Genomic DNA, 23,734 nt, shown 5'->3' with positions numbered 1-23,734 from the left:
CATGCTCTTCATCCTCACCATGGATAACCGTTACCATTCTTCCACAACAATCATCATTTTACATGCTCTTCATCCTCACCAAGGATAACCGTTACCATTCTTCCACAACAATAATCATTTTACATGCTCTTCATCCTCACCAAGGATAACCGTTACCATTCTTCCACAACAATCATCATTTTACATGCTCTTCATCCTCACCACGGATAACCATTACCATTCTTCCACAACAATCACCATTTTACATGCTCTTCATCCTCACCACGGATAACCGTCACCATTCTTCCACAAAAATAATCATTTTACATGCTCTTCATCCTCACCAAGATAACCGTTACCATTCTTCCACAACAATAATCATTTTACATGCTCTTCATCCTCACCAACGGATAACCGTCACCATTCTGCCATGAGAATTCTGTCCGTTTGTAAGGAAATGTTTTGTACAACAAACTGAAGTCTCCTTAATGGTGCTTAACCATGAACCAGAAACAAGATAAGGTTGCAACCATCTGCTCACAACTCATCTGTCTCCTACAAAATGTGAAAATATTGCAAAAACAAACACATTATTTACATTTTATTTACTCTCATGTGCAAAAATGAATTTGATGATAAAACTGAGGTAACATTTATAAGAACACATCGACAAATACGCAATTTCTTTAGACAGTGAAGTTTAACAAACAATGAGGTGACTGTTGAAATAAACTTGAACTAACCAATTCAAACGTCAACACCATAGTACACCATTTACAGCAAAAGCAGTAAACGTACAGACATGTTCATTGGTACATACATGTAACATGAACCATGTGTTCATACATGTAACATGAACCATGTGTTTTAACTCCTGATTCCTACACACATTCCCTGTAGCAGGTGTTCAAAAAGACAATACACAGGTACAACACAGGTGTTACTAACAACTGTTTCAATTTAGTCTTATTCACATGGTTTAAGTGTAGGGAGCACAAACCTTTATATTCAGGAATTTCTTTGTGGGACAAGCCAAGAAAGTACTTCTACATCATTTGTCAGTTTGATCTGTCAAAGGCTGTTTTTATTTCAAAATATCTTATTAATAATGGGTGAATGAACTGAAAAAATGGCTTAATTGATATCTGGATAAAATTAATTGTTTAGTGAACATTTCTTACAAAAGTAATTATTTCACAAATCTAAAACTCAGCTATTCAACCTATATAAAAAATATAACCTGATAGTCTGTACTTGTACTGAAAGAAAATGTCCTTTGAGGATGTGTCCATACTACTGGGATGCTGGGATCTGATGAGCAGAAAGAACCATATATCACCATCTTGCACTGCCCATACTTCCTCACTGGTCTATACTAAGGCATCTCTACCATATATATATAGCTCAATACATGGCAGACTACAGACTGTGTTTCACACTTGCTTGACATTCATAAAGTATCTATTTCCACCCTGAATGGAGACCCTGATAGCCACGGTCCGAGATGTTGCACTGTGTAGCGTATATCTACTTGCATACATGTTTGGTATCTCCAGGAAGAAACTGGTATCACAAGTGAGCTGCATGGACACATCTGAGAAACGACCAGAACATGTTGATGCGTTATTATAGGAGCTATACATCATCTTCCTAGAGGAGGTACTTGTAGTCTTTTACCAGGGTGTCAGTTGAAAATTGAGAGACAGAATACACATTTTATGCTGCACTAGCAAGTTTACAGCTTTCAGATGATTAGTGACAAAGCATTTCTGCCATGATTGACATGGAGTATGATACACAGTATGGGAAAACACCTTTGTTATTTACAACTACATAAAAATCACTCTTGGGTCCACAGACCACAAACATACAATCCACCATTTGGGAGATGATGCTTTCTCTAACGTAATCCTTTCACTCAAAACAGATGTCATGATTTACTTTGATTCTCCACCAATAAAAATCATATTCTGATATATTTATATACCTCAAAACTTCCAGTCTGGTAGCCAGTGATTTAAAATGCAGTAACCATAACGATGAAACATAACAATTTGAAGATGGTCTTTTACATATGAAAAACACTTTTTCAGTTTTTTACTTAAAAATGAAACAAGAAACAATGGCAATGATTTCTGAACTTAAACATGATACAGTTTCATGAAATGATGTTGAACAACATTTAATACTCATATCCAGCAACTATCAATTGTTAGCACTTCCTGCGTGGGTTCAAACCCAGACTCTCTCCAACACTCAGATCTCCTCTGTACAGCACAATGACAGCAAACATTAAGTGCATATTTATATACAGATGGCACCTGCATTTCAAGAGCTTTAACAGTAAATGACAATTCTTTTTAGCAAATCTATCTGATCGTTTTTGGGGACATTTTCAATACATTATTCGTCCTCCCAACGCTGACCATGCCTGTATATCCAGTACCTCAAAGGTACCTCAGCTTACATTGCAATACATGTACTTTGACTTGGGGTCTTTGATATTAACAACGCTACATGTAGTTAGGAGATACAAATCAGAATCTAGTTGCCCACATGCTCTATGGCCTCATCTTTGATGTGGTCAGTTGCAAACTGCCCTTATACTAACTTTAGACAACACTTCTGAGCAAGTCACCTGTCATAATAGACTGATATGGATTAGCCTCAGCTGACTAGTAGCAGTTACTGTGTTTAATACAAGACAGGTGATTCTGAAAGGAGGGAAAGTAATGTTTTAGATACATCTACTGTCTCGTTCTCGTCACCACTGCATGATGAACATGAAATATTGGATCCAGCTTAGCACTGGGCCGCTACAGCTTTGTATCCTGGGTGGTCACACAATTATATATCCCAACTTGAATACAGGGCACACTTTGCGTCCAGGGGTAGCCTCAGTCAACATCAACATCATCCAGTTGAATATTGGGCACACAGACTGAAGACAGAAGGGCCTTTGAGATATTGGTCCCAGATCTTGCACAATATAACAGTAGATAACATTTCCTAGAGGCAAGGCTGATCAAAAGCCCTCTTGGTACTGCTTGCTCTCCAATTTGGCAATAATCCTCTCCAGCATCCGGCGGGCTTCACAGTTGGGGAAGTTGGACATGTCGTAGTACTGCGGCGCAATCTTGATCAACCTGCACACGCAACCAACATATAGCAACATTTCACAAAGTCTTCAAAAGTATTTCAATTTAGTTCCCTTAAAATAACAGCTTAATGTGGGAGGGCCCAAGATGGTGCTCACAGGCGAATGATTAGATATTAACAGTAAATCTCAGAATCAAAACCTGACCACTGTGATCTGTCGTACATTGCATCAACATGTATCTAAGATTTCACGTGACATCAACAGCATCACTAACATACTGTAAGGGTCAATAATAGTAGCAGGCGCAGTCGAGACAGAACCTCGTCCCGCCTGCATCTCTGGTCACTGCTTACAAGCAGTACAAGGACCTATTCTGTCCTACAGGAACTCATGGGAAACAAAGTCATATGCTGTTGCATAATCAGTAAGAGTCCTTTAGCGTTTGTTTAACAATTCCCACAGCAATTCCAGCTATATGACGATGGCCTGTGAATAATCAAGTCTTCAGCAGACAATCCACTGGCTGATATACAATTACTGAGTTCTAGTGAGGTTGGACCCGTGAAGATCGACCTTGGACATGTGGTATTCACCGAGGTCGATATCACATGTCCAAGGTCGATAAATCATTAGATCAACCGAACTGAAGTCAATAATTGTTTTATTACATGACAAAAGTACTGATACAGTCATGAATCTTCGTGGCGTCGTGGCGTCTGCCATTTTGATACAGATGGGGCGTAACTCTTAACCAACACAGTCACAGGGATGAAGCGATGCCTATCGCTTCCTTATCTAACGTGACGCACACAGCTACGTGGCGAGGCTGACATCGCTTAGCGTCAAAGCTGTCATGTGACCAAGTGGGAAATCAGAAGGGAAATCTACCCGTCATATAATAATAGAAAGTATCAAACACCATTGTCATCTAAAAACCTGACCATACATCCATTTAGTCATCTCTCCTATGCAGTACATGTTGCTGCGGACCTATACAAACATGGAATCCTGACACCAGCTTCGTTATTTCCCACAACTGGCCAATATCTTTCACACATTTAGTCTGACATCCGATTCTACAAGCTCAAAAGCAATCTCTACAACTCAAGACTCAACCTCCTAATTCTTTCATACTTACTGGACAAAAAAGTGAGGGATCACAAATATAATTTGGATATTTTTATGAAATTGTGCTCAGTATTTTCTACAAACATCCGCAAAATATCCTGAATGATGCTAGAAACCTTTCTTGTTCAGAATACTACCAACATAAATCTGCTTGATCTTTTGAGTAATATAGATGAATTACTTACCACTCTGGCTTGATGTCTGTGACAGTCCTGATGTAGTTCTTGGTGGTGAGCACAAACTCATTGTAGAGCACCCACTCCGGCTTGTGGTCCAACACGGTGGATGGGTGAAGCTGTACAACCTGGTTGTCCTTCACTGTCAGGTAGTGACCAGTCCGTTCCAAGTGAGCGATCTACAGTACAGCCATAGAGGTTAGGACAAGCACACCTAGCTACTACCACAATCACCTGAACCAACGTTATGTCTGTTTATAATTGAACGACATTGTTAATCATGGTTCAAAACTAATTTTCAACTTTTCATCATCTATTACTCCCAGATCTTTTCAACAATAATTGACAAATAATTCTTTAATGTCCATTTGGAAATTAAAATCTCTTTTGTAAACTTTAAAGACAACCAATCATGCCACAATTAGAAACCACAATTAGAAAGCAAGCAATGTATCAAATTAAACATGGTGAATGTTTCTTGAACAATGAGGATAATGCACTATTTTCTACAAAACATTTACAATCGGGATAACATAGGTTGCCAATTTCATTTGACATCACAAATGATGCCATTCCGAGTTACACTCTCGACCAACCATGACTGTTCCCCACGGCCAAGGGGGACATGCATGCTGAAAGAAACTCATTATCTCAAGGGTTAAATCAAATCTAATTTGGCATGGTGAAAAAGAAAACATTTTATGCAGAAAACATATTTCAAGATATTGACAGTGAAATTGAACTGACACAAATTAGTAGCTGTCCTGTATTTAATATGAGAAAATCCTGCAACAGACTGTCATTCCAATGTATGTAAGGGAGACAACTCAAACACATTATTAAATATCAATTTACATGTGTTACTTTTGTGCAATGTTATTCAATGGATACGGTGTAGGTAAGAACAGGAAAGCTAACCAGTTCTTAGAAATACATACTGAAGGAAATAAATAATGAACAGATAGAAAAGGCAGAATGTGAAATTTCACTTGGTGCTTCTTTGAAATCATTCCATGGTCAATGCATCAGTGAACTTTTATCCTCTTCCCTGCAATGTTCCCTTACTTATTTCCATCAGCATATATAAAGTATTTTCCTCATAAATGTTTCTTAACTGTCATAATTGTAATAAGTTTGCATGAAGGATTATAGTTTCCCTCATTTCCTAAACATCGTACCTGCATGAAGTATCCTGAGACTAAAGCCTTCCTGATGTTGATGTAGTAGTCACGGCTGGTGAAGTCGGTGCTTGATCGCCGCAGGTTGAAGCGGTCCATGATGCGAGCCAGCTGCTGCCGCACATTGTCTGCGCTCTTCAGTGACCGAAAGTTAATGAAGTTGTCGTAGCACCATTGCTGGTCTTCCTGGTCTGGAAATGTAACCAAACAATGGTTAACAGGGTAACCTACTAATACTCTTCAATCATCATCATCATCATCATCATCATGTAAATAATCCAATCTGGACTAAACAATCCAGTGATTGCTATCATGGATATCACCAAACCAAACTCACCAATTAATCCATTTAACTGTAACTGATGTTCCATCCCACCCTCCTCCAAAGCATGTCATATCAAGCACAAATGACACAGCGGTAAGCTGGAAAGGCTAGGTTGATGCACACTATGATACCTACTTCATCAATCAGTTATCAAATATTTACAGACTGCCATGTACATGAATAGAAGCCCTGTGTTCCTATGTACTCACTTTGCTTGAAAGCGTGGTAGACGTTGAGCAGAGTGAGGTGATCACCATCGATGTGGGCGAACCTCATCTTAGCCTCGTCCGCAGGTTTCTTGGCCTCAGCAGGTCGCACAAAGCACTGCGGGACTAAACAGGGGTGGGTGGGGGCCATGACGGCCCGGCCCCAGCGCCATTAGTTCTCATAGGTCAAACAGCATCATGACTAAAAGGAAGCCAGTATGTTAGACAGTGCACCTGCCACTTCTCATTCACAGTGCTTCAACTACAACGGAGACAGATATTGACACTGCAAAAGCATTTACTTATTTAAGAAAATATTAACTGCATTAACACGTAACTGGCTGTGGCAGAGTGCACTGTTTGGAATCAGCATGACAAATATCATCATAAACGTATGCATGTTTCGCGAATATTCACAAGTTTGCTGTATTTTGAGACAGTTAGACAAATGTTGGTCTCGATTAACGATGAATTCCACTGAATTGAACCCACATGCAAATACTCAACCACAAGGGTTATAGTGAATCAGTGAGCTTGGTTTAACTCTATTTTGAACAGTTTGTCTGATATATCACTGCATGTCACTTTAACAAGGAAGGCACGTCTAAAGTGACAAGCATGATTTGGTACTGATAAACCAACAATGATAATCTGTACTAATCTGGCATTCAAATCAACGATTACTGGATCTATGGGACACAACTGGTCTGGAACTGGAACATTCCGTTCACATATCATTGATCAGGAATTCTGACTTTCATGATACGTGCAACTTAAGATCCATTTCTATACAAAATGAGATGTACAAAAGGAAAAATGCTGTTTTCTGCTAAAATCTACTAGCTATTGTTATGTCAACATGCATCTTGAATGACAGAAAATGGCAAAAATCCAGCTTTTCATATAGCAAATGGAGACAATACTATCTAAATACTTATGGAGTTATAATAACTTTGTGTAACAACTCCCAAACACAAACATATTTCATAACACTGTAATAGAAGATTAGAACAGGATGTATGAACGTGTATTATTCGTATGATTCAATCTTTTTACTAAGCCCTTCCTCTGCTTGCCTCAATCTGACCATCTACTACCTGATTCCCATTACCTGACAACATGGCTGTTATCGACAGAATCTCGTTGGAACAGCTGAAATCACAGCTGGCAATAACCATTTTAGCCAGCTGGGGATCCAGCGGAAACTCTGCCATCATGGAGCCGAGTTCTGTGATCTCTCCGTCATCATCCAGTGCAGCCAGGTAGTTCAACAACTCCAAGGCTCTCATCAACGTCTCAGGAGCTAGGGAAATATAAAGCTATCAATGGAACACCATTCAAACCAGATCTTCAACAGTTTTATGATGCCAGGGACTACTATGTGAAACACACTTTTGGAGGGATGGTAAACCCATCTGAGAGTAGGGAAAATTCAAACAGACTAGCTGATATTTTACATAAACCACTCGTCAGAATTGTGTGGTGGACAAGTTGCATATGACCAGGAGTGTCCACCCATGTCAATGATAATCAAGGTGAATCTATGATTTGTGCCAAAGTTAATGATTACACTACATTCCTAGAGGAATACACTAACACGAGTTTCAATAATTCCTTGTGGCACCTACCAGGTGGATCCATGAAGTCAAAGTGCACAAGATCATCGATACCCAGCTTCTTGAGCTGCAGAACCACAGAGCCGAGGTTCGACCGGAGGATCTCTGGGTATGTGTTGTCCTGCATTTCCTGTTTGTAGGCCTTTTCTGTGTACAGACGGAAACACTTCCCAGGCTGTGTCCGGCCAGCTCGGCCAGCTCGCTGCTGGGCACTGGCCTTACTGATAGCTGTCACCAGGAGGGACTCCACTCGGATACGGGGGTTATACACCTGGAATCAGTGGTTACCATGGTCACAAGAGGTCAGAGACAGTATCAGACACAAATACAGTAAACAGTGCTTATAACAAGCTGAAGCATAAAACGAACTGACTTTGGGGTCCTGATGATGTAACGTATATTATAGTCAACCTATGCTCATAAAGAACTTCAATTAATGGTCCCTTGAGTTCATTATAACTGTGATTTACTGTTGTACTAATAGTTCAGGGTTCATGTCCTAAACCGTCTCTTATGTTCATGCGAATAAAAGATTGAACTTTAGTGAACAAGAATAATGATCAAATCAAAAGGTTAAAATCACTTTGGTAGCCCTACCTTTTGTTTAGCAAAGCCAGGGTCTATCACAAACACAACACCATCAATTGTCAGGGATGTTTCAGCAATGTTGGTGGAGACGACCACCTTCCTGCCGATGGCCCCATTTGGTTTCTTGGCCGGAGCAGGTTCGAAGATGCGCTGTTGCTGGGCCGGGGGGAGGGTGGAGTACAGGGGGATACACTTCAAATTGCCAACATCAGGTCCCAGGTTGTCCACCTCACGGGCTAATCTCTTGCATGCCTCGTCAATCTCCTACTCAGCAATAAAGAAAGCGCATATTAATTTCCCTCGAGTGAAACTGTTGAATGTACATACAGTCGAGCACCGTTATCTCGATATTCATGGGACCAAGAAAAAATATCGAGTTATCCGAACTTTGAGATATCCGACCAGGGCATATCATCACATATCACTATGAAAGTTAACAAAACAAAAAGTAGATTTCATGTATATTTATTTGTATATACATTTTTACTCACTGGGAGCGCAATCACACATGATACCCTCATTGGATTCTCAGTATGTTTTGACTCAAAACTATAATCCGTTATCAGTAGTGTTTAGTCGTAACAGTGAGTACTTCCTAATTAATTCCTTCTTAATTAATCCTAATTAAGTATCAAACAAGTGACACCTTCGACTCAATTAGCCCTAATTAGTTTACACTACCGCATCCCTTTGATTCATGCCGCACTGTGTCTAAACGTGTGGAAACAACCTCAGTTCAGAGGGATACTTGCCCATGAAAGGTAGGTAAATATCGAGTTTCTTTGTAAATATCGAAGTTAAAGGGTAATTTTGCTTGTTGGGACCATGAAATAATATCGATATATCGAGACATCCGTATCGAGTTAAAAGAGCTTGAATAATGATAAATTATGAAGGATTTTGTCGGGACCGAGATGTTATATTGAGACAACCGAGATCTCGATTTATCAAAGTTCGACACAACGGTGTAGCTTAGCGTTTTTTTCATAATACAAGTATTAAAAACAAACCTGGGTACATATTATTATGCATTTTCCAAACTGAAAATGTCCTGTGACAGTTGTATCAATGTTTTTGAATAAAAGATTGTACAATAAATAAACTCTTTATTTATTATACGCTCCCCACCTAACGGAGTTACCTCCCGCTGCGCATAGCATGCTACTTTCAACTGGGTAAGCACCTAGGCCCGTATCATCATTCCTTCTGCTGAATACATCAGTGAACAGAATCATGGGCCCGGGGAGGCCCACCCAAGGATCGACTCTCTTGAAGAATTTAAAACCTCTTCAGGTTTGGTTAATTCTTCTTCATAGAGATCATCCTTGGGGTACATATTATGCATAAACACAGACTCCCAAAGACCGGAGGCCAGGGAGGAGGGAATTCTGTCCAAGCACACACAAATAGCTATCGTTAATGGGAAAAAATTGAACAGACGCCATAACACTCACCTGTCACATGTCCCACACACAGTCAGCCAGAGTGGCGGACGACTGATAGTAGCATGTAAATCAACTTCCGACCCTAAGCCCAGACATTACCGCCACCAGAAAACACAGCCTTCCAAGTTAACAACTGAATGGAAATAGCCGATAGGTGTGAGAAAGTTGGACCGACAGCCAATCGAAAGCACAATTGACAAATCCCAAGGTGGGCTGGTTCGCCTGACAGCAGGTCGAACCCGCTCCGCCAGCCATGTGAAAGCGCTAGACGAGGGTGCTGCCCCAGAAGAGCACCATCGACAGGGGTGTGAAAAGTGGAAATAGCGGTGGAGTAGCCGCGAATGGTCGGCCGCCATGCCTTCTTCCAAACGCGGGCTTGCAAAACTCCAATACTGGACTAAATCCGCAGAAAAGGGATCTGCAATCCCCTATCTGAACACCAGCGCCGCGATAGCGGGACCACCTATCCTCATACTGAACGCTTGTCGAATCCCCACCGGGCCAGAATTGTGTCTGCAACTGCTGCAGTAATTCCGCCTGTGAGCTGGCGTTGGGATTTCCAAGGGGACCCCCTGGTGAGATTCCCCGACATTGGTCCACCACTGAAGGTGAGGTGTCAACCACCCGACTGAGACTGCGCCCCAGGTCCTCCGAAAGAGCCCACAGACTCGCCAAAGCTTGCTGTATAGGGCTCATCCTCAACCACGCCCGCCACACTACAGAGATCGCCGCCGCCATATGGCCCAGTAGACGGAGCCAAGTCCGCGCTGGTGCCTGGGGCTGGGAGAGGAACGAAGACACCATCTCCTAACTCTGGTGATCCGGGTCGGGCTTTGCAAGGAAACTAGATCCTTGTGCGCTTGGAACCTTGCCCCGAAAAACAAGTCCTGGGTGGGTACCAGGTCGGATTTCTTGAGGTTGATGATCCACCCCAGTCGAACTAGAATGTCTATCACTGTGTGAGTAGCATCTAGGCTCGCTGGCTGTGTTAGTGCTCCGAGCAACCAGTCGCCGACGTAAGGGTAACAACGCCTTCCTTTGCCGCAGCAAGGGTAGCCGGACTAACATGAGCTTGGTGAACACCCTTGGGGCAGTCAATATGCCGGAAGGGGAGCACCTTGAATTGGTAACACATCCCGTCGTGAAGAGAACCGAAGGTACTGCTTGAACGATGGATGTATGGGCACATGCAGATATCGCGATCCTTTAGGTCGATTGACGTGAGCCAATCGCCGGGCTGAACAGATGAGATCACCGAGCGCAGTGTCTCCATCTTGAAGGATGGTACCCTCGAAAGCACGCGGTTCAACCCCTTGAGGTTGAGAATGGGACGGAACCCGCCGCCTTTCTTCGACGAGGAAGTACGCGGAGTAAAATCCCGCCTGTTCCTCTCCCGGTGGAATGCGCCGATTGCGGACTTGTCCAGAAGAGCCTGAACTTCGTCGCTGCAATATGTCCGCCTTGCCTGACATGACGGCACCGAGTGCGCGATGCCGGTGAAGTCGGGCGGACTCCGCTTCCACAGTGGTAAATGGCCTACACTGATGGTGGACAGCACCTGGCAGTTTTGTGTAGCCTTCTCCCATTCCGGCAGGAATAGAGAGAGGCGGCCTCCCACTGGGATGTCGGGTAAGAGCGCTGCGCGTCGCCCCGGTAGCGGAGCTGACTGGAGCGCAGACACACGGCTTGAACGACAGCCTGATGGGTTAACAGGAGCTCGCGGGCTTGCCGAGACAACCGCTGGTGCTCCAACAAGGCCTTGGAGTCCTTGAAGGAGGTAGCTGCATCGCAGCCTCCCCGTGATGACCTGCTGTGCCCCTGGAAAGAGGGTCGCCCCAGACGGAAGGGAGGGCCAGCAAGGTCTGCTGTGTCGCCGAAAGTAACGAGACGCCGACAGCCACAGCTTGCGCTTCCCCATGACTGGCGACATCACCGCCGACGCAGCGGACCGCAAAGAGTCGCTGAGGTGGGCCTGCACTTCAGACAACTGACGGAGTAGCACGACATACGGTGAAACGCCACCAGCATGCCCTCCGCTTCCAGGGCCGACCTCTGAATCGAGGTGAGGTAGGCCTCATGGACCACCACCCTGACCTGCTGCATAGCGCTTCCTGTAAACCTCCTCAGAGGGTACGGCACGCATGCCGCAGGGGCTTCCCGCAGGGGCAAACGGTGGAGTCACACGCCTTTGCCGAAAGCAGCCGAGCTGCTCGAGGAAGCCGAGCCTCCCCTGGCTGACTGAAGTGAAAACACACTCATCCACGATAGGTACCACGAACAGGGAATCCTCCCTAAGCTGGTATCTCCGGACAAGCTCCGGCAAGTCAAAACGGAGGTGAGAACCAGACAAGAGGGGATCGACCACATCCTGGACTAACGATGGAAGAATGCGGAGCTGCGTCTCATGGAACTCAGCCGAAGTCCGAGCTGCTAACAGGCACCGCTGCCTGGGGTAGGTACTTTCGGCAACTTTGCCTGACCTCCCGCAGAGCCGAAGAGAAACGGAAGGCACCCTCCTGCTCCTCGACCTCCCCAGTATCCATCGACTCGGCGCCCGAGCCCGAGTCTGAGGCTGGGTCTCCTCGCGAAGAGGACCCAAACCCCGACCCGGTGGGCGGCCTAGCACTAGGAACAACAGAGAGGGAGGAGCAGACAGAGTGCCCCGCGTCAGTGCCTGCAGGCGTGCACGGACCCCGGTCCCGAGACGCTGGAGGCATACCAGGCAGAACTGGTGCCTCCGCTCTCATGGGGCGGGAGGGCGCAGGGATCGGAACCCCAGGAATCATCAACGGTCCCTGCGCCAACTCCGAGAGGGGGACTGGGAGCACCTCCCTCTCCGGGGCAGCCGAGGCGTCCGGACCCGAAGCCAGAGGCAACGGGTCGACAGACGCCTCAAGGCCTAGGGATCGAGCCGGGCTCGGCGATCCCCCCCCAAGACTCTCCGCCCCACGCTCAGAGTGGGCGAGGAACTCCTGCCGGAGTCCTCCAACCGACTCATGAACGAGGGACCTCATCGAGTCTGCGTGCTGCTGAAACATCTGTGTGATTAAAGTCATGTCAAAACCGCTACCAGGAGCGGGAGCAGGGGACTGGCTACGGGATTTTTTCCCTTTAGACTTTTTAGCCTTAGACGGGGGGACCTGGGTAAGTTCCCCTCCCGCCTCCCGCATCTCTCTATAAAAGAGAGTATCGGCAGCCCTCCTTCTTGAGCCCGGGAAAACCCCATACAAATTTCACAGGTTTCGCCTCATGGCCGGTTTTCTAGGCAGACAATACATTTAATACAAAGTCACAATTATGAAAACAACCGATCGCTTTACTGTTCCTTTTGCAAAGGTAATAAAGACCATACATACAGGTGGTGTTCCAGACATTATTCTTTTCGCTCTGAAAAGGTCAGCTCTGCTCGACATTACATCGTCTGTTAGGGGCAGTGACAGCAGAAGGAATGATGATACGGGCCTAGGTGCTTACCCAGTTGGTGCGCATGCTACGGGAGGTAACTCCGTGAGGTGGGGGCCGTGATAATAAATAAAAGCGATCTTTATGATCACTGTTGGTAATTGTTTCTACTATTCTTATAATCATCAGCAGCAGCAACACATTTGAATAGAGTTGGTTTCAACAGAGCTTTAAGTGTTTCATTTACGGTATCACAGTGAGTATGTATCTGGGGATGAATACAGTTGATCACATGTTTCCACAAAAGACTACTGCAATGTGAATGTTACCTCCTGGCCTGTCAGAAAGAGAAGAATGTCTCCCTCTCCCTCCTCACACATGTGGATCTGTACAACGGTCCTGATGGCAGCCTCCAGATAATCCCGCTCAGGCTCGGGGGTGTAGAAGATCTCCACAGGATGTGTACGACCAGGGACACTCATCAACGGGGCCTTGTCAAAGTATTGCTGCAACACACAACATTAGGTGTTGAGTCGAGCTTGAAGCTCAGTCATGAAACACAATGCATATACTTCAATATCTGATACAGTTTACCACTGATGGGGTGAGTGAGTGAGTTTAGTTTTACGCCACTTTTAGCAATATTCCAGCCATATCACGGCGGGGGACACCAGAAATGGGCTTCACATATTGTGCCCATGTGCGGAATCGAACCCGGGTCTTTGGCGTGACGAACGAACGCTTTAACCACTACGCTACCCCACCGCCCCTTACCACTGATGGAACTATGCCACTAAAGATGATCATCACTACTTCAACTGCTTTTGGCTCAACAGCCATGGAATCAAAGCACTGGCAGACACAATATTCGCTCAACCACAGAGGTGAACTGATAGTTTCATAAATGTTTCCCCACATGAAATCCATTACTAAATAACATGACCATGATTAACATGACACCAGATGTACCTGAAATTTGCCAGCATCGAGGGTAGCACTCATCACAACTATCTTGAGATCTGATCGCTGTTTGGCCACCTCCTTCAGCAGCCCCATGAGGATGTCTGTTGCCAGGGTACGCTCGTGAGCTTCATCCAACATGATGACTCCGTAAGCTTCCAGCAGGGGGTCTGACATGGCCTCTCTCAGCAACATACCATCAGTCATGTACCTAAAAGCAGGGATGGCTCACATGAACAGAGACAACGCCCACAAACCACTGACACCAACAACTCCTACTGTACTTATCAGCACCACACAGATGATAACATATAACTAAACCATGTTAAACATACATAATACTTATAATTAGATAAATGTAATTTTCTGATTAAAATTGATATTTTATACTTATCCTCACTCATGCTAAATGCCTGTCTCCTTCTTCTTGCGAATGATAGTGGAACACTTGAAATCCCTTGAAGTTCCCTTCTAAAAAGCGGACGTAAAATCATCACTCACCAACGAGTAGTCTCCCTTGCCTCCTTTGGCGCCCTTTTGGGTCACATGACCAGCCATGTTTGTTACTCTCTCCGATTGTACGCCCGACACCCGGATTTACAGGGAAATCCAGAGTGCCCTGAGAGGGGAGGTTGGGAGGGCTGACCTCATGAGTCAGGATAAGTATAAAATATCAATTTTAATCAGAAAATTACATATTTTTCCTTATCCTGACTCATGCTAAATGCTTGCAGAATCCGTCGGAATCGGTGGTGGGTCAGGCCACTTCCTGGATTCACTGGCTGCTGTTTTACGTCCTGTATTACCCCCTATGGGAACTTATGACGGCACTGCTGATGATTCTGTTCTTCTAATTTCCATCTGATGAGCCGGGGGGAAACCACAACTTGTCAGATTTCTTCCGAAGCTTCTCATGACATGTTCGTGTGGATTTTAGATACTAGTATACTAATGTTCCATTAGTTATCTATTGCAACTCCATCTCTTGATGCGTGCATCAAGTGGAAATGCGACCCTTCTTCATGTACGAGTAAGTCCTATACAAGTACAGGGTCTATCACTCATGCTAGCCTGTCCTAGACGTGTGCATGGACCTTAACCATTTGCTCTCCAGAGCGTTGGTTTTCACAAGTCACGTGATAAAAGGGTGAGATTTTTCTCAGCGCCTTTGTGGAACCGTTAGTTGTTGTGCTACAACAAGTGGCCCAAACTGGTGAATGCCTGAGACGTCTTCGGTGGCAATGTCTTTGAGGTAGTGGTTGGCAAACACTGTGTCCAAATTTCCAAAAGCAGCCCTCCATTATTGTTGTAATCGAGCAGTTTCCATGCAGAGCAAGTGTAGACGCCAAGGCTCTGACTTCGTGGGGATTGGAGGCTCGTGGAGGCTCAAGTCCTGCTGCTTTGTAGGCCCTTAGTATGATGGCTCTCATCCAGATCGATATCGTTGTCCGTGAGACTTCCGTGGATAAGGGGATGAATAGGCGCTTGAATTTTCGTCTCCTTATTTTTGTCCTTTGTAGGTAGATTTTCAATGCTCTGACAGGGCATACGGATAAATCCTATGTATCCTGTGGCCCAAGGACTGTAGAAAGTGCTGGGATGTAGAACAATCTGTCAGGCTGGCTGGGCAGTTGGTTCTTGGCAATAAAGTCCCATATCAGTACAATGTCTTGATTCAAATCGTGTTCGTTCAAAGTCCAGAGCATGTATTTCTGACATCCGTGCTGCTGTTGCTGGGGTGATCAGAAACAGCGTTTTCTGTGTCAGTAGTTCAAAGGATGTCCGTTCTAGAGGCTCGTAGGCATCACTGGTGAGATGTTGTAGAACTACATTGAGATCCGAGGCATGAGCCTTGAATTTCTTTTGTTGTCTTCCAACTTGAACGAGCGTAGTAGTGCCAGTATCTCTGGTACTTTGGTCAACTTGACACCCGTCTTCATGGTGATAACTGTGCTGAGAGCAGCCAGGTACGTTGAGAGTGTTGAACCGTTTAAGTGTCTCGTCTGTCGCAAATGACACAAGTATTCTGCCACATGAAGATGGGTTGCTTTCACCGCTGTAAAGCCTTTGCTCGTTGCATACTGTTCAAATCTCTGCCACTTGCCGTCATACAAGTTGCGAGTTGATCTGCGTAGAGCTAGTGTTACTGCCTTCGCTGATCTGGCGGATTACCCTCTTGTCTTTAGGCAACCTTTGATACGCTCCAGGCAGGTAGCTGGAACAATGCAGGATTCCCGTGAGCTTGCTTGGTGTGTGGATGGACGAGCAGGTTCGACCACTCTGGTACTTTCAGGGTTGGACTTCCGAGTTCTTGTATGAGGATGGGAAACCATACCCTCGCTGGCCAATAGGGCGCGACCAAAATCAGTTGCAACGTTGTCGTCTGCTTGATTTTCTGTATTACTTGTGGTAATAGTGCTGGAGGTGGAAACGTGTAACATGTAGTCCTTCCCATGAGATACTTAAAGCATCTGTTGCCCATGCCTGAGGGTCTGGAATTGGTGAGACGAATGTTGGTAGTTGTTCGTTGAACTTTGTTGCAAACAGGTCTATCAGCGGAGATCCTACTGTCTGTATGACGAACCAGAACACTTCTGGATGTAACATCCATTCCGTCGGGGATGGTTGAAGTGGACGAGATAGGGCGACTGCTATGACATTCTTTGCTCCTGGAATGTGACATGCCTTCATGTAGGTGTTCCGGTCGTTGACAATGCTGAACAGGAGAAAGCTGAGTTTTAGTAGAGTGGTGACCTTGTTGATCCTTGTTTGTTGATGTAGAGCGCTACTGTGGAGTTGTCCGTGTGGACCGCGAGCCTTGCGTTCCTTAGTACTGCTTTCATCTCCAACAGGTTGATGTGCAGAATTTGATCCTGACTCGACCACTTTCCTGCTGCCACTTCGTTGTCGAGGTGAGCACACCATCCTTGTAGTGATGCATCCACGTAGAGATGAGTGTTGCAAGCCGGCTCTGACAAAAAGGTTCCTCCGCAAACATTCGACTTCTGAGTCAACCATAGGAGGTATGGTTTTAGGCTGTCCGGTAGTATCAGTGGATCCAAACTGTCAAGATGGGCGTTCACAAATATTTGTAGTGGGCGCAGCTGTAATCTCCCTCTGCGAGTCATGTCTTGAGCTGAGGTGAGTAGACCGAGCAAGCTTTGCCAAGCACGTACTGTCAACGGAGAGAGCATTGCTTGAGATATCATATGTTGAATCTTGACCCAACAGCGTGATGAGTCGTATTCCTAGAAATTGAAGATCCTGTTTCGGCTCCAGTTCCGACTTGAGGAGATTTACCAGCCATCCTAACTGAGTGAGAAGCCTGATGGTGAAGTCTAGTTGCAGTCTGAGTTGACTGGGTTCTTGATGAACTATAATTTAGATGTAAAGGTCCAAAAGAGAAAAGGATATGTGCCTCATAGGGACCCAGGTGCTCTCACAACCGTCCTCTAGGGCGAAGAAGTAGAGAGTGACAAACACAGCTGGTCATGTGACCAAAAAGGGTGCCAAAGGAGGCAAGGGAGACTACTCGTTGGTGAGTGATGATTTTACGTCCGATTATTAGAAGGGAACTTCAAGGGATCTCAAGTGGTCCACTATCATTCGCAACCAGAAGGAGACAAGCATTCAGCATGAGTCAGAAAAAGGAAAAATTTATTCTTTACTATATCAAGTTGGCAGCTGATTTCAGGTCACTGATAAAACTAAATGAGGTGACATTTTTAGTCAGCTTTATCATATGGCATCGTGTGGTCATAGCAACCATGACTGACTGACTGAGTTTGGTTTTACACCGCTTTTAGCAATATTCCAGCAACATCACGGCAGGGGACACCAGAAATGGGCTTCACACATTTTACCCATGTGGGGATTCGAGCCCGGGGATTCGAACCCGGGTCTTCGGCGTGACAAGCCAACGCTTTAACCACTAGGCTACCCCACCGCCCCCATAGCTACCATGAAGATTTCCCATTATGTTGCAGCTAACGATCTACTTCTTAGTCACCTCCTATAATAAACATTATTGACCAAGACCCTATTGTGACACATCTGTATCTGGAGCAGTACTGCTTTCAAAGAGAACTGTATGGAAACCTGCCAAATAGCGAGTGAGTTTAGTTTTACGCCACACTAAACAATATTTCAGCTATATGGCAACGGTATGTAATTTATCGTGTCTGGACCAGACAATCCAGTGATTTTTGGCATGAACATCGATCTACGCAATTGGGCACCAATGACGTGTCAACCAAGTCAGCGAGTCTGACCACCCGATCCCGTTAGTCGCCTCCTACGACAAGCATGGGTTACTGAAGGCCAATTCTAACCCGGATCTTCACGGGTACCTGCCAAATAAGCTGCTGTAACAAACACTGAGGGTTGAAATTTATGAGTGTAAAGTATGACCAGTAAAGATATCAGGAAAACAAGTGTTACAATTGTCCATGAACTCAAAGAGGACACACTTCAATAGAGTTTATTACATATTTCTGACGTGATCTAAAGAAATGAAGCCCCCCAAAATAAACACAGCTTTACACATAAAAACAATGCTTACTTCATGACTGTTTTCGATGAGGTACAATCCTCAAAACGGATGTTGTAGCCCACTTCCTGCCCCAGACCGACATCCATCTCCTCCGACACACGCTGAGCCACAGACATGGCTGCCACCCTTCTAGGTTGTGTACAGGCAACTGCCTTCTTGGCGTACCGAGCTCGCACCCACTCCAGACACCACTGGGGGATCTGTATGACCAGGAAGTAAATACATCAGATTCACATTGATGTCATACTTCAGTTCAAACAGAGTGAGTAAGTGAGTGAGTGAGTGAGTGAGAGTTTAGTTTTACGCCGCACTCAGCAATATTACAGCCATATGGCGGCAGTCTGTAAATAATCAAGTCTGGACCAGACAATCCAGTGATAAACAGCATGAGCATCAATCTACGCAATTGGGAACCGATGACATGCAGAGATGCCAACCCTATTTTGGGCCTAAGTGTAATACTAGAGGTCAAAAAGCGTAATTTTGACCTAAAAAGTGTAATATTTGTTTGCCGATCGCTTCAACATGGTACACGTTTTCACGAAAGGAAGATTCTAGACAGAAACACATATGACCAATCATTATGAGGCTCCATACATTGAAAATTGTTGGTCATGTGACTCAAAATACTTTAATTCCTTGCAAGTTCCTTGGAATGAGTGCATTGCTAAGAGTAAGCGATTCCTATCGATGCAAGGTCATTTCTGCACCCTCGCACCTTTGCGTTACGAAACACTTCCCTGTGAAATTTTACCCACTTTATTGATTTTCGTAAAACGAGTAGAAAAGTGTAATTTTCGCAGATTAAGTGTAATGGCATAATTTACTGGTCAAAATCGTAATAATTACGCCTAAAGCGTAAGGGTTGGCATCTCTGAACATGTGTCAACCAAGACAGCAAGCCTGACCACCCGATATCGTTAGTTGCCTCTTACATGGGTTACTGAAGCATATTTTAACCAGACTGGGTACTAATCAAGCCAATCAAGCCAGCATACATATTTTGTCTCTACGTTTCACGCATAATGTAATGCTTTAGTGCCTGAAAAAGGATAGTCAGGTGAAAGCTAATAGTCATGTTTCGGTGATTTGACATTAATTAGGCCAAGATGTTATAAAGTAACGAGTAACGAGTACCACCTGGATACAGTACAGAGTAATCAGTGTTTGTTGTTTATGTTTATTACTTAACGCCACATTTAGCAAATATTCCAACTATATGACAGCGGTCAGTAAATAATCGAGTCTGGACCAGACAATCCAGTGGCTGACATCATAAACATCAAACTGGGCATTTGGGATACGATATGTGTCAACCAAATCAGTGAACCTGATCACCTAATTCTGTTAATCTCCTCTTACAACAAGCATTGGTTGAAGACCAAATTTAACCTGGATCTTCAGAAACAACAGAAGTAGGATTCATTACCTGTGTTGTTTTACCAGAGCCAGTTTCTCCCACGAGCACAATGGTCTGATATTTGGTCATCATCTCCATGAACTTTTCCTTGTACTCCCATACTGGCAGTGTCATACGCTTGTTGAGCAGCTGGTAGTACCGGGGAGAGTAGGGCATCCCTGTAACCAGAACAGTCAGAGAGGGTTTCAACATCAGCAGGGGCACAACATACAGCGGGGTCGCAATATGAGGTGAGGTGAAATTGGGTTTAACGTCGTGCTGGAGAATATTTCGCTCATATGACGACGTGCATGCGTGTGTATGTGTATGTGCGGCTGCTTGTACTAGCCCAGACCTAAGCTGGTTTTATAGTGCTAGCCCACTGAGATACCATGCCGCAGTGAAGAATGTATACCCCACTCAGACACATTATACTGACTCCGAGCCGACCAGTCCTTGTTATACCCATTAATGCCGAGTGCCAGGCAGGGACCAACAAGTACCATATTTTAACGTCTTTTGGTATGACGCGGTCGGGGATCGAACCCGCGACCTTCCGCTCTCCGGGCGGACACTCTAACCACTACACCACGGAGGCGGACGTCGCAATATGATACTTGTCATGACACTATAGGGGAAATACAATTTGTATCTCATTAGAGTACCTTAATTTAATAAACATGAAGAATGGACATTATTTTTTAAAGCAAATGAGTCAAAAACCTAAATCTTTAATTCTTAAAACTTCAAAGATTGAAGGTTGGATACTGTAGGGTAGAAGTACAATACCTTGAGGACACTGTGAATGTAATGCATTGTATAGCAGAGCTGGAAATACTAGCAAATTGTTATTGGACAGTTTCCATTTACATTAAAAAATATGTTATTTATCACACGTATAGTAAGTCTCACCAATATAACATGTAACGCATCATATGTATCACAATACAAGGGTTATATATCAGTGCATTGGACCCTTACAGTTTCACCACCAACCAACTCATGACAAGCATATCGTGGCATGACATGAAACTGTTCCTGGAAATGAAGCACCTTACACGACCCATGATTCAGGTTGATCTGTTTTGCTAGAGTATGTTCCCGTATTATGGCAAGGGAATTAAGGACAACAGGTGTCTCTGGCTAATTGAGTCGTGGTATCATAATCAAGAAGTTGTTGATGCTATGCTCAACAAGCCTTTTGTACCTGTGAAGGGATTCATTTGCAGAGTGGGTCTCGGGATGTTGAACTGCTCAAATATGGACTTGGGCTTGTCCTTGTCCTTATCCTTGTCCCTGTCGCGGTCCCTGTCTCTGTCTCGGTCATCATCTCTGAGAAATTAATGAAAACCATTCTCAACACCATAAAACAGGCACATTGTTTATATGTTGAAACATATCTTAACTTTCATTTTTTCTTGTTAACCAGCTTGGACTACTAAGATAAAAGTCAGTAGACAGATTTAAGAATAAAGTAAAGATTACCAAGAAAAGGGTCAGTAGATGGTAAATATCTTTACTATCCAAATACAACTAGAAGCTTAAGTAAACTGAATATACAGTGAAGCCCTGTTAGTCCGGACTCCGATAATCCGGATGTCTCGCCTCCCGGGCGATTTCAGCTTGTTACCAATCTATGCCTATATAATTTGCCTCGATAATCCGGAAATTCGGTTTCCGGAACCGGACGGTAAGTAGCTGTCACCAATCAGTAAAATAAACAGTAAATTGCTTCACAGTCCGGACGCTGTAAGTCGTGTTCACGAATCGTAACAACACCTCCCGGCGATGTTTACTTAATTAACTGGCCAACTGGGTTGTTGTTTTAATTAGACATTAAAAGCTCCCGACTGAAGATACTGTACATTTACACTTTGATTGACACAATACAAAGGCGTGGATGACAAGTGAGCTGTTTTGTGATTGGTTAATGTACTTTGACAGACAGATGCGGTCACGTGGACTTAAAGTGATTTTGCTTTAAGACAATGCTGCAAGTCACAAGTGTGCTTCGCTAACTTTGAGAAATGTGACCAAATACCACGTCTCATATTCAACCGATGGATGCAGGAATAATTCGGACATTCAAGGCATACTACAATAGATCGCTTGTTAGACATTACCTCACCTGTACTGAGGAAGGACGTGATCAGACACGTCGGATCAACATGCGGATGTCACTCGGTAAAATTATTGATGTGATGAATTAAGCTTTACATTAAATGCTTATTTGTTTTATCCAGATTCGTGTCGTTTTTGTAATAGTTAGGGAAGCAACTTGGGTCTTGATTCTGTAGTCCGGACTATTAGCAATCCGGACGAATTTACTGAGAAACGCAACCGTCCAGATTAACGAGGCTTCACTGTACTTATCCAATCATTTTAATTTCTGATATTGCTACTACTAGACAGGTTTGATATTTTCAAATCATACATTTTTAACCTCTGGTCAGTTCATTATGTATTCAAGCCAACCAGGTTAAGTCAATTCACAAGGTTAATGATCGATTTCAGTTTTCAAATATTTGATCACCCTAATTAAAAAGAAACAATATCAAAAGGTTTGTCATTCATTCTTATGATCAATAGTCACTCTCTTGACAAGTAATAACATGTAAATTGACCATGGTAGTTTCCATAAACTGGGCCCACCTTTAAAAGTAGTCAGACTCAGTAAGTGCCATTTCATCATGAGCTACAGATTCGGTATATAAAGAATCGTTTCTAATATAGCCCCTCCATTTTGAGAAAATACTGCAATAGGGAATCGGGAATGTGCCTAAAACTGCTCCTCAAGAAAATATCACCAAGAAAAACAGCATGAAAAATACAAAACTTTGCCTAGAAAGCTACATTAAATAAAAACGTATACATATACTAGTACATAACTCGTTAACAATAATTTTCTTTTGCTGTCTTTTATTGGTGTTTGACCTACAGTAGCATGATTTGCTATGGTGCTGTTTTAGACTGCACTCCTTGACCATGTTGACTATAATAAAACAACATGCCAATATGAAACGTAGTAGAAAAACTACGAAAGACTTTTAAACCCCATTAGAAAATACGCGATTAAAGGTCGAGATCTAGATGATTTATGAATGTTGTTGATAGATCAATAAATTGGGTTTTTATGTGTGGCACTGGCTGGCCTAGGGCTATCACTACAAACCGTATTTTGAACGTTCATGGAATTACTCTTTGGCTACCGGCTTCAAAGGTTAAATCAAGAGAATATGATTCTGACCCGTCTGACCAAGAATGCTGATCAATTTGTAAGATTCAAAACAACGACAAATATGTATCAAGATGAAAACAAGTTGATCCAACGAATTTAATAAGATAATAACCTTGTCCTTTTGCCGTGAGAGTCGCCCACATCAATGCGATGCCTCTTCGACATGCTGAAAGTCTCCAAAATGGCGTAAACTACCGCTCACCACAGTTTATGATGTACGATAATAGCGTTTACCAGACGTTGAATGGAATGCTGTGTAAGCTGCTCCAGTTATTTCAGACTCAGGTAAGGACAGGTGCCCGTATGAACACATGGCGGATAAGTAACTCCAAACAGCGATATCGGCATCTTTACACAGTGTGCTGAGCGTACAAGAAAGTAGGGCATGCGCTGTTATAGAGTTACAGTATATTTTCCAAAAGTATTATTTTCCAAATAACTA

General features: G+C 43.9%; 1 protein-coding gene across 1 annotated transcript; it reads right to left on the bottom strand.

Annotated features, from left to right (window-relative positions):
- Positions 1-2,045: 2,045 nt before the first annotated feature.
- On the bottom strand, positions 2,046-23,584 carry LOC124274345 (putative pre-mRNA-splicing factor ATP-dependent RNA helicase PRP1). Its single transcript, XM_046709709.1, has 13 exons — positions 23,405-23,584; positions 21,262-21,386; positions 20,085-20,233; positions 18,665-18,855; positions 14,113-14,314; positions 13,473-13,649; positions 8,306-8,560; positions 7,721-7,979; positions 7,204-7,395; positions 6,096-6,218; positions 5,562-5,752; positions 4,393-4,562; positions 2,046-3,125 (listed from the first exon to the last, which is right to left on the bottom strand). Exons 1-13 carry the CDS (start codon positions 23,455-23,457, stop codon positions 3,005-3,007), a joined length of 2,208 nt encoding a protein of 735 aa, XP_046565665.1. The 5' UTR covers positions 23,458-23,584; the 3' UTR covers positions 2,046-3,004.
- Positions 23,585-23,734: the final 150 nt, after the last annotated feature.

This window comes from Haliotis rubra, unplaced genomic scaffold, assembly GCF_003918875.1.
Source record: "Haliotis rubra isolate DU_JTF1 unplaced genomic scaffold, ASM391887v1 Scf19, whole genome shotgun sequence".
Lineage (NCBI taxonomy): Eukaryota > Metazoa > Mollusca > Gastropoda > Lepetellida > Haliotidae > Haliotis > Haliotis rubra.
Note: the sequence above shows the minus strand (reverse complement) of the source record. Positions and strands in the feature narration are given on the sequence as shown.